General features: G+C 32.6%; 1 protein-coding gene across 1 annotated transcript in view; it reads left to right on the top strand.

The window, feature by feature from the left end:
* LOC131855414 (hemicentin-1-like) overlaps positions 1–13509 on the top strand; it is a 241951-nt gene that overhangs the window by 195907 nt on the left and 32535 nt on the right. The window contains exon 2 of the mRNA XM_059206687.1: positions 11020–11174. Within this exon, the coding sequence (XP_059062670.1) occupies positions 11020–11174 (155 nt within the window). The remainder of the gene's footprint in view (positions 1–11019; positions 11175–13509) is intronic.

Genomic DNA, 13509 nt, shown 5'->3' with positions numbered 1-13509 from the left:
TCGTTGTATAAAAAATTAATAATGCAATTAAAATACTAACATTAATATCTCATTAACACGCCATAAAACAGTATTCAAAGATGATAATGTATTTAAATAAATTCTGAAAACACTCAACGCTCACAATACGGTACGAAATGATTTATGGCGACCTTTCATTACAGAACACCATGGTATAATATCATTTTATGAATTTTAATGTGGCAAGTTAACTGTTTTGGAGTTAACACTGACTTTTTAAATATATTCTATATATTTACCATCTACCTCGACATACACGGGTGTACATGTATGAGCAACTCTCTGGTGCTTGAATTAACATCTCAAAGAACACATGCCCACCGATGGATGATAATATTAATACTAGATTAAACTACAAACTTGCTGTCCCCAAGTATCGTTTAGAAAAAGTCTGTAGGTCTTTTATGTGTATAGGTCTAAAAATTACAATAAGATACCAAAAGATATACTGCAATTACCCTTAAATAAATTTAGAATTTACTGAGCAAAGCCTACTCACTAAACGATTACTTGAATGACGAGCGTGCATGGCAATAGTTGTTCATGCACTGGATTTACATTTAATGTTAGACATAGACACCTATATAAATATACATTGCAAATAAACTGACTTTAAAAAAAAAGTACTTCAACTGAGTTTCTTGCCAGTTCTTCTCAATTGGATCTATATACTGAACAGGACGGTAGGGAAAAAAATAAAATTATAATGTAAAAAATTTGACGTTCATAAGCGGCTAAAATCCTACATGATGATTTTAGGATGTAACGATTACTCAAAAGAAATCTATACATCATAGACTTGATATATAGAATCCAGGGTACTTCTCCAGGAACACGAAAGCTGGAAGTATGTTTCAATCATTGGTATTTTATGGAAACGACCTGACTCGTTTACCCATATGTGTAATTCTTGTAGGGATCTTTATTTTTTTAAAAAGAAAATACATGTCTTATGTCTGATAACAAATCTTTCAATTCAAGATTATTCTATTTATCCTTTATAAATATCTCTATATATATGCAGTGTCTAAACTGCGAGTATATTTTATATTAAAATTCGAACAATATTATAACAAAATGAGAATAAATTGAATAAGAATTTGCAGCAGAGCTTAATTGATCAGTGATGCTGTAGAGTTATAAAATTAAAGTACTAGTTTATTGACCATTCTGAAACAATCGGTTCACGTTTCATTAAGTTTTCAATTCGTTGTTTATTTAAAGCGATGGATACACTGCTGCATTTTGTACGTAATCATAAAATTGAAGTCGAAACGTGTTCGGACATGGTCCTCCATTAAATTATATTATCACTTACAAGACAGCGTCAATAGTGTAGCGGTTTAACAGACCGCTTTACTTCCGATGGTCGTGGGTTCGATTCCTCGCACAGTGCAAATATTTGTATTCATGAGTACGATTGTTTGTATCGGTCTGTGTGTTTTCTATATTATATATGTATTTACAAAAAAATCTGAGTATTTATATCAGTTGTCTAGTACCCATAATATAAGCTCTGCTTACCATGAGACTAGATGGCACTGTGTTAATTGTTCAGGATTATTTATTTATTTATGTATATCAACGATGTAGTGGATTAGTAGTGGAATACGTCGATTTATAAACAGGTTACCATCGGTTGGGCCGTATGCTTAGTTGCCACCTACGTGGTATATAAAAAAAACATATCGGAAGTTCGACTCCGGCCTACACTAAGTCGGTTAAAAATTTGCGAATCACTTTACTGACTATACCTACAATTATATGATTTTTGCTTCACTTATATATAAAATTCTCGTGTCACTGGTAGTTATCATACTCCTCCGAAACGGCTTGACCGATTTTTATGAAATTTTATATGCATATTCAGTGGGTCTGATATTACAAATAGATAGTATCTATTTTTCTTACCCCTAAGTGATAAGGATTGTCCACTCCTAAATGTTTTTTTTTTCGACATAATATATTATTTTTATTTTTCATGATTTAGAATAGAAAAATAAATACAACACAAAATTTTCGCTCTTCTAGCATAAACCCAAATTTTTAATAGCTATTTTAATTTATATAGCAAAACAACGTTTGTATAAAACAAAATCGATGACGCTATCTGTCCCTATATCTGCTTAAATCTTTAAAACTACGCAACGGATTTTGAAGCGGTTTTTTTTAAATAGATAGAGTGATTCAAGAGGAAGGTTTATATATATAATACATGTACACCCGTGCAAAGCCGGGGCGAGTAACTAGTATAATATATAAATATCTGCTTTTAATTTCCCCTTAATAATACTCTGTTTCATATAAAAGTATTCTCGCATTATGAACAAATATTTGCATTATGCTAATCACAGAACGTCATGCGGAAATTTAAGGCGGCTCTTATTAAATTGGTTAATAGCGTATTTTGTGTTTAAAACAGCAACTAGAATTATCACGGACCGCGGCAACATTCGTGTCAGTTGCAATAGTTGGCAGTATGATAAACAGAATTGCTATCACGCGATTGCACATTTCTGGCTGCATAACTAAATATAGTTTTATATTAAGTTATGCGGCCATTAGGAAACGCCACTACACATTCTATGTTGTCGTAGCCCACTCGTGGATAAATGAAATATCTCCTTTGGAAAGTTTACACTCTATCCTGAGGAGATAAAAACCATCGCTCCTAATATCCTTCGATTCTTGTCCCTGACGGATCTAGGTAGCTAACTCTGAAAAAGGACGAGCACAATAGATCTATGTAGGTACTGTATCTACGTATTCAGGTGTTTTCAGCATCTGTAGCACTACGTAGCATCTGTAGCCACGTAGTGCTACAGATGCTGAAAACACCTGAAAATAGCACAAACAACCCAATAAAAAAAAACTAAATATAGGTAATATAATTAGGTTTTCATTGACACAGAAATAGAATAAATAATAATAAATTCAAATTCAAAATATCTTAATTAATGTAGGTCTATTACAGACATATGTCAAATCTACCGTCAGTTCGGAATGATTTCGAGATGAGAAGAACTGAGAAGAAACTCAGCTCGTATTCTTTTCAAATAAATGTTGTACATGTTTACAATAATACAGATTTAAATTAAATTAAATTAAATTCGAATTTGGGAGAATAGAGTGACCACCAGCATATGCTATTGTAAAATCAAATAGTCTAATCATTGTTCATAACCCGAACAGACCAGTCGCCACAAGCAGTCCTTACTCCGATCACTGGTCATAAAAGATATTATGCGTGTGGGCGATAAAGGAAACCAGGGAGTTGTAGGATATATATATATTGTATATATTAATATTATAAAGAAACACTACTAACTAGGGCCAGGAAGGGAAACCGAAAAAGAACAATAGATAGTAGTGACAATTTAGAAGATAATTTTGGTATTCGAAATATAAGGCATATAAAATAGTTATAACCAAATAAGTGGCCTGTATTCCACAATGCGCATAAGAGACCGAAAGGTATTATTTGAATAAATGTCTTTTTTCATAAATACCATATTTTTAAGATTACAATTCCAGCGGTATTTGGATGTATATGTCAACTGTCAAAATTATTGACTAGTAAGTAATTTGGACTTTGTATTAGTTTTTTACTTATTTGAACCTTCACTTCGTAATACGTACTTTAAGTACCTCTACATCATCAACATCATCGCAGCCCGGAAGACGTCCACTGCTGGACATAGGCTTCCCCCAAAGATCTCCACGACGATCGGTCCTGCGCTGCTCGCATCCAATGCCTTCCAGCGATCTTGACCAGATCGTCGGTCCACCTGCTGGAGGCCTTCCCACGCTGCGTCTTCCGGTCCGTGGTCGCCACTCGAGAACTTTACTGCCCCAACGGCCATCTGTCCTACGAGCTATGTGCCCTGCCCATTGCCACTTCAAAGTCGCAATTCTTCGGGCTATGTCGGTCACTCTGGTTCTTCTGCGGATCTCCTCATTTCTGATTCGATCACGCAGAGTAACTCCGAGCATAGCCCTCTCCATTGCCCTCTGAGTGACTCTGAGCTCGTTGATGGGGCCCATAGTTAGCGACCAGGTCTCTGTGCCGTAAGTCATCACTGGCAACACACATTGGTCGTAAACCTTCGTCTTGAGACACTGCGGAAATTTGGACGAAAAGATACCTCTACATAATTACATGTATTAGTGTTTATCACTAACCCTACCATACAAAAACTAACTATATTGTCTTAAAAATTTTAACTGGAATACACTAACCGTACCGTACAATAACAAACTGAATTGTCTTAAAAAAAATTATTTATTACACTAACCTTACCGTACAAAAACTAATCGGTCTTAATTTTTTTAACTTGAATACACTAACCCTCAATACAAAAACTAACTATATTGTCTCAAAATTTTTAACTTGAATACGGAACTTATTTTCGACAGTGTTTTAACGACTACAGAGCTATAACTACTATTGGAAAGCGTCGATTCTCATGATAGTACGGAAAGAACGGTAGTTATCTACGTATACGAGTATCTACTGTCCGAAGCTGTTCCATGTAGGGTTGTCACCTGCTATAACAAATTCGAATTTTTTGATACCAAAATATAGTTCCCATTTTCTACAATTTCATTAAAAATATATTAAAATTACTTCATCAATATATGGTTTCAATTAAATGAAAATAGGTACTGAGAAAAATTAATTACTAATAATTGTTTCTTTTTTCAATCCGATAAAAATTATTACTTTTTTGACAATCAGATTTGATAGCGTCGGTGGTCTAGCGGTTTAATATACCGATGGTCGCGGGTTCGATTCCTCGCACGGCAAAACATTTGAATTCATGAATATGATTGTTTGTATCAGTCTGGGAGTTTTCTATGTATAATATGTATATATTTACAAAAAAATTCTAAGTATTTATATCAATTGTCTGGTACGTATAACACAAGCTTTGTTTGTGCGACTGCATGGCGCTCTGTTGGTTGTCCAGGATTATTATTATAAACTGTCTGAATTTTGTATCTATATCGGGGATATAAACCACTAACTAGATCATAATCCTTTCTGTACTACGATTTTTAATTTTTTTATATATTTTAAATGTTGTGTAGTTGACAACCCTAATTCGTAGGTAACTAACTATTCAGAACCCATTCGCGTTCCGGCTACCTATTATTTTCAATGGATGTAGAACGTTATCGCTTCTCTGTAACGTCTATATAAATTGTTTTACCATTTTCATGTTTAAAATAGAATAGAAAAAAAATAAAATGAACCAGTTAACTTTCTTGTCTATTCTTCATAACTGAAGAACGGAGCTCATAGAAGCACTACTAGTTACTTGTAAAGATCTGTTATAGAATATTGCTCAGTATCTCTCGGCAAGCGATAAAAAATCGACGATTTAACACTAAAATAACAATAAAATCAAAAATAAATTATTGTCAAATAAAAAAAACAAAATTAAACAAATTCAAACTAACATTTGTATGTAATCATTAATATTTGTAGTGTATACATAAATAAATAAACAATCTCAGAACAATTCACACAGCGCCATCTAGACCCAAGTTAAGTTAGCAAAAACTTGTGTTATGGGTACCAGATAACTGATACAAATACATAGATTTTTTTAAATAATTACATACATATTATACAGAGAAAATGCACAGACCGATACAAACTATTCTATTCTATTCTAATTCTAAACAATCATACTCATGAATACAAAATGTTTGTGACTTGCGAGGAATCGAACCCGCGACTATCAGAAGTAAGGCGGTGTGTAAAAAACTTCACAAAATCTATCTTGAATAAAGCTTTAGCTCAATGAGGTCGAATTTTATTTATTCTTTATTACACTATATAAAATAATTGTGTTTAAAAATTGTAAAAAGACTTCATCTTTTAAAATCAAAATCAGAATATCTATATATATATATATATATATATATATATATATATATATATATATATATATGTATTTTAATTAATATTCATGTAGGTCTATTACAGACTCTTATGATATGTCAAATATACCGTAAGTTCGGAGTGATTTCGAGATGAGAAGAACTGACAAGAAATTCAGCTCGTATTATTTTCAAATGAGCTTGTATGTACATATTTACAAAAATACAGATATATTTTTAAATTCAAATTTGGGAGAATAGAGTGACCCTAGTGGTCATCATATGCTATTCCATTTTGTCAAAAGGTAATAGTCTAATCAGTGTTCGTAACCCGAACAAATCAGTCCCGACAAGCATCACCCGTTCACGAGTATGACATTATGTCTTTTTAGTACAGATGTACTAGACGTTTGGGAGAATGTGACCACAAGCATTTATTTAGAATTTTTATTTATATTATATTATTTAGAATCTCGTCAGTTGGAGTCGGTTAAAAATAAAATACAGCGACAAAATCAGTGCACAATAGATACGCTATTCAAAAACTGTATCTGAAACACTGGAATTGACACAGCTCTCACGGAGAGCAAAAGAATGTGAAAACAAAAGATGCAACCTTGGTGGCGAGCTGTACACAAAGGCATGCCACCGTTGTCATTTCCATTTCTGGGGTGCACCGCTAACTTATTTCTTGTGGCCGCGAAACAGGCGATTTCAATTACATATAAGAATAGAATAGAAATAGATTTAATTCAAAGGTGACTGACATAGTCAAAGGTGACTGTCGTAGAGATCTATCAACACACAGCTCAAACCGCTGGACGGATCGGGCTGAAATTTAGCATGCAGGTAGATATTATGACGTAGGCATCCGCTAAGAAAGGATTTTGATTAATTCTACCAAGGACATAAAATAGGGGATGAAATTTTGTATGAATCTTTGTCAATTTTAAACCGATCGGGCTGAGACTTTGCATGCATAAATCTACTATAACGTAGGCATTCCCTAAGAAAGGATTTTGAGAAATTCTATCCCTAAGGGGATAAATTAACGCGAGCGATGCCGCGGGCAAAATCTAGTTATATAGTACAAAACAAAGTCGATGTCGCTCTCTGTCCCTATGTACGCTTAAATCTTGACAACTATGCAACGGATTTTGAAGCCAGTTTCTTTAATAGATAGAGTGATTCAAGAGGAATATCTATATATATGATACATGTGCGAAGTGTAGTACACCCGTGCGAAGCCAGTATACATAAAAAAACTGTAAAACAAATAAAAGAAAAAATATAAAATAAAATATAGAATAAAATATAATATCACTAGGGCTTTATGCGAATAAATAATAATAATAATAATAATCCGAAAATTTCTCGAAATCGATGAAAAAGATATAACAGCAGTCACACCAGGCACACAGTAAGTACACACACACTCACACATACATACACGCGCACACACACATACACACACTCTGCACTTACTTGGTTTCGGCCCGTAAGTGTGGAGAAAACCAGCAAAAACTGAGAAAAAAAAAATAATAATCATTTATTCAGGATAAAAAAGAGTACAGAGTAAAAAAGAAAACTTGAAAACTAATAATCGTCTATGCCGCAGCGTGTCACTACAGCGCTGATTTTCAGTGGAGCCACTTGAAAAAAAAAAAAGCATTTGTGATGAATTTATATATTTAAAACGAAGAATCAGTTAAATGGATGAATTCTAAGTATGTGTGATAAATAGAAGAAAAATATATAAGGATAAAAATGTGTTGATAGAAATGACTTACTATATATTTTTATTTAAACCTAGCACTGTGTGGCCCGACAGTAGGTCGTCAGTATTTAGTCCGAAAGGGGCGGGCGTTTCTTATTTCCGGTTCGGCGTGACTCACCGGAAACTAACGACGCGAACAGACGAACACACTGTGATCATGATACGCTGCCTTTTATACGACGTATGACATGTAAATGTTTACCACAGTTATATACAAGGTTTTTTTTGCATAAATTTATACACAAGACTGCGTAACGGTTTCTATGTTGATTAATATTGCAAGTAACTGACTTTGAAATAAAAAAGAATTTCAATTGAGTTTCTTGTCAGCTCTTCTCAATTGAGTCTGTATACTGAACTGGACAGTAGGAAAAAAATACAATATAAAAAAATACGATTCTAAGCGGTCAAATTTCCTACATGAATAAATGATTTTTGAAAATGAATTTAAATTTGATTGTAGCATGCCTCTTCCTTGTTAATGTGAATTTATTTAGTACTCTAGTACTAGTAGTACTAGTACTAATGTATTTATTAATATAGTAAGCTTCACATTAAACATGTTGACGGTGATCTAGCGGTTTAGCATAACACTTTATTTCCAATGGTTGTAGGTTCGATTCCTAGCATTGTGCAAACATTTGTATTCATGAGTATAATCGTTTGTATCGGTCTAGGTATTTTCTATATATATTATGTATATATTTACAAAAATAAAACATAACACAAGCTCTGCTTACCGTGGGACTAGATGGCGCTGTCTTAAATAGGGTTATATATTTATTTATATTATATTCTAATTATTTCACAAACAAAAAAATTATAAGTTTTAGTCTTCGTACCCAAGTCTAAATATATTTTAAAAATAAAAATAGTCTTTATTCAAATAAACTTAATAATCATTTTTGAACAGTCATATATTTCTATTCTACCTCATTCGGAAAGCAGACTAATAGAAATAGAAATAGAAATAATCTTTATTCAAATAAACTCATTACAAGCACTTTTGAATAGTCATATTTTGATTCTACCACTTACTCGGAACGCAGATTCATCACAAGAAGAATGAGCAAGAAACTTGTGTGTTGCTCTTTTTAATAGATGTTTTTTTTTATATAAATAATTACAGTGTAATCACAATCAGAACGAGCAAGAAACTTGCCTGCTCTCATTTAAATATAAGATATATTGGAATAAAAAACTAACAGAAAAGAGTAATTCAGCTCAAGAGTCCTAAATCGTTTTCTATAAGCACTAACCATTAGCACTTTACGACGATGCTAACTACTACGTTAGGGACAGAAAAACTCTTGTACGTAGTTAACTGTATAAAAAATTATACTGATTTACTTGAACTGCTTTTTCTTACATAAAATTACCTCACAGTAGGAATGAGGGTCTACGAAAAAGAAAGCGTCAGACCAGAAAATATTCGATGTAGGTGCCACTCAGTGTTTTAGTTGATCCTTCAGATAGTGGTGTAAAGGCAATTTGCTCACTAGAATAGAATAGAATAGAATAGAAAATCATTTATTCAAATAAACTTACATTGAAGCACTTTCTTATCATTGAATAGTCATAAAATTTTTTTTTAATCTACCGCTCATTCGGAATGCTGTCTCATCACAAGAAGAACAAGCAAGAAACTTGTGTGTAGTGTGTGATTAGTGAAGTGATACAGTTATTTGTTATAGGGTACATCAAAACTGGCATAAATAGTTACTCAGGATAATTCACGCAGCGCCATCTAGTCTCAAACTAAGCAGAGCTTGTGTTATGGCCTCAATATAACTGATACTTAGGATATTTTTTTTATAAATACATACATAAACAGCCACGCCAATACAAACATTCCTGAATATAAATCTTAGATATAAAATTCTCGTGTCACAGTCTTCGTTCCCATACTCCTCCAAAACTGCTTGACCGATTCTCATGAAATTTTGTGAGCGTATTGAGTAGGTCTGAGAATCGGACAAGATCTATTTTTCATCCCCCTAAATGTTAGGGGTAGTCCACCCCTAATTTTTTTTTTATTTTATGGCAAAACAACGTTTGCCGGGACAGTTAGTACATTATATGATACTATAGTATCATGCGAGGAATAAACTCGCGACCATCGGAAGTAAGGATGTAGTACACCGCTAGATTACCAACACCGTCCTATTCTATTTTTATAGTTATATTTATTAGTACTGTATGATTCTTTATTGTTTATTAATATAATGAGTTAGCTGAGTTACTTGTCAGTTGTCATCTCGAAATCATTCCGAACTAACGATATTTGACATATCATAGGAGTCTATAACAAAAGTTCATGAAAAAGATATTTTGACTTTATTAGTGGTAGCTTAGTGGTAGAAATTCGTGCCATAATTAATATAAATTATTAAGTGTGAACATTATAAAGATTCTATTGTCAAAGACTATACTTCTATTACCACATACTTAAACTTAAAAATGTAAAGTAATAATAAAATTATTTAAAAGACAATAGAATCTTTATAATAAGATGATTATAAAGAGTTCTATTTATTTGAATAAATGATTTTCTATTCTATTCTACAGGAACTAGCAGTCGCACAGGCAATAAACAAAAAAGTATATATGTGTGTGTGTGTCAAATACATGGATGTGTATTATTTTTTATTTAATGTACATTTAATACATAATTATAAAAAATATGAGGATTCTTCATTCCTTTAGCGTTTACGTCCGTGCTATTTTTGTTTAAAGGACTACAAAGTTTTTGTTTCACATATCAATTAATATTATAAATTCGAAAGTTTGTGAGTATGAATGTTTGTTAGTCTTTTCTGCAAAAACTACTATACTGATTTTGATGAAACTTTACAGTAATATAGTTTATGTATCAGAATAACACTTGGGCTATATTTTTTATTGAAATTTATCACGGATAAAACCGCGGGCACTGTTAATAACATTATAAACGCGAAATTTTGTGAGTACCTATAGATGTTTGTTACTCTTTTATGCAAAACTACTAAACGGATTTTAATGAAACTTTACAGTAATATAGCTTATACATCAGAATAACATATAGGCTACAAATTTTCGCGAAACCGCGTGCACAACTAGTATAATATATAATAATAGTAAACCGTAGTAAAACATATCTCTTAAAAAAGTAAACTAAATACCTGTTGCTTAACTGGAAATATCTTGACTTCCTCAATAATATCTCTACACAGAACAACCTCTCCCACACTTGGCTAAGGCCCGTGTGACCTTCTTTTAAATTTATAAAAGAAAAGAAAGATTATAATAATAATAATAATAATAATAAATTATGATTATGATATTGTTTGCAGGTTTAGGGGTCCTTCCTGGAGTAGGGGGCGGTGGTGAGGGAGTGGTGAGACCCGAGCGACCCTACTTCGATGATGTATCGCCCAGGAACGTATCGGCGGTTGTTGGACAAGCCGCCGTGCTCAGATGCAGAGCTAAGCATATAGGGAATAGAACGGTAAGTGGGAATTTATTTTATTCCTATTTAACAAGATACTACGATTATTATAGATAACATTAATATATATATAAATGTCTATCTGTTCGATTAAATGACGACCTCGGTGGTCTAGCGGTTTAGCACACCGCTTTACTTCCGATGGTTGCGGGTTCGACTCCTTGCAAGGTTCTAACATTTTTGTATCCATGCGGATGATTGTTTGTATCGTTCTGAGTAATATTAAATACATACGTTATTACGTATTTAAATAAAAAAAAAATATATATATATGTATATATTTATTAAAAATTTATTATAATAATTATATTGAAATTCTGTCTTGTAATTGTAATATATCCCATATCATAGTCAATTCACTTTATCACTTTTTATTATTATTTGACACTTTTTCTTCTGTATAACACATATATCCTAATAGTCACAATGATATTTATATATTTAATTAATTTTCGACAGGATTTACACACTTTTTAATTTTTTTAAAACCAATAGTGCGGAGAGCTAATGTTTACGTGACGGTGGCGTCCTCACTCTGATCCTTTAGTTATTGGTATTAAGTTGCCCGTTAGAATTGTATTAACAATAATCCATCCATGAAAACTAACCTTAAAGAAATTTAAAGTTTTTCATAACTACACAAAAGATATTTTAATATTATAAACTTTTACTCCCAGCTACTCACTCCGGCTTCGCACGGGTGTACATGTATTATATATATAAACCTTCCTCTTGAATCACTCTATCTATTAAAAAAACCGCTTCAATATCCGTTGCGTAGTTTTAAAAATTTAAGCATACATAGGTACGTACAGACAGCGACAGCGACTTTGTTTTGTACTATGTATATATTATTGAGAATAGGCGGGGGAAAATGTTAGGGCACTTGTTACGACACGACGAACTATTTAATAACATTATTGAAGGAAAAATAGATGGAAAGAGAGGAAGGTGAAGACCGAGACACAGCTATATCAAGCAAGTTAAAGAAAAAATTAGAAAAAATTGGGGTCGTGTCGTATCAACAGCTAAAATAATAATAATCTCAGGACAATTCACACAGCGCCATCTAGACCCAAGTTAAGCTAGCTAAAGCTTGTGTTATAGGTACTAGATAACTGATATATATACATAGATATTTTTTTTTTGTAAATACATATATATTATACATAGAAAACACGCATACCGATACAAACAATCATACTCATGAATACAAAAATACAACCATCGGTCGTAAAAGGATTGAATCTTCTAGATTGTGGAAGGTGGCAGGAGCTCCACCGATAAGAGCACAGCTCTTAAATTGTAAATGAATACATTATAAAACATACTTGCAATTATTAATTCTAATATTTATTGAAAATAATAAAAGCTGGGTTTATTATCAGTGCTTATGAAAACATCCGAACTGACAGTATATTATTAGGTAGGTAGATTATTACATATCATAAGAGTATCTAAGGATATTTAGATTGTTGTTAATCTTATATATAAAATTCTCGTGTCACAGTTTTCGTTCCCATACTCCTCCGAAACGGCTTGACCGATTCTCTTGAAATTTTGTGAGCGTATTGAGTAGGTCTGAGAATCGGCCAACATCTATTTTTCATCCCCCTAAATGTTAGGGTGGTTTTTTTTTTTATTTTGAGGCAAAACAACGTTTGCCGGGATAGCTAGTGATTTATATTAATTTGAAAAAAAAAATTAACCCTGTTATGAAAACAGCTAACGTAAAATTTTGAATTCAGCTGTCTTTAGTGGACTGTATTTACGACAATTGGATTTGAGCAAGATTGATAATTTGGAAGGCACTCACCTTGTACTGCGAGGATTGCCGGTTCGGTTTCAGCAAGGCTTCCCAGAACTCCGGGCTTGTCCGAACTTACCTTTTGAACGGGTTACCTGTTTACCGCCAAAACCGACAATAGGTGAAATGAAATGAAATTTTTTTTTATTTAGCTTTCCAGTATCAACTCTTGCGTTCCTTTATTATTTCGTTAAGAATATTTAGTTAAGAAATCTATATAAAATAATTTAGTTAAGAAATCTATATAAAATAATTTAGTTAAGAAATCTATATAAAATATCGACAATTACGACAGCGATCATCAGAACACTTTTTTCGACAACGACAAACGCGAAACGACTCCCACCCTCGTAATCTCTTTTTATTTTTTTACTTTTTTTTATTATTTACGGCATTGGATATCGCGATAATGTTGCCGTGCGTATTATTGTGAATAGTGAACAAACCCAAACAGACGAGTTTTTCACAACCTTTTCTTATATCACACCCCTAAATAAGTCTAAGAACATTCTAATACAGAGCCAATAA

Source organism: Achroia grisella, unplaced genomic scaffold, assembly GCF_030625045.1.
Source record: "Achroia grisella isolate CSIRO2021 unplaced genomic scaffold, CSIRO_AGI_Agris_v1 utg1387, whole genome shotgun sequence".
Classification (NCBI taxonomy): Eukaryota; Metazoa; Arthropoda; class Insecta; order Lepidoptera; family Pyralidae; genus Achroia; species Achroia grisella.
This window is presented reverse-complemented; position numbering and strand designations above follow the sequence as displayed.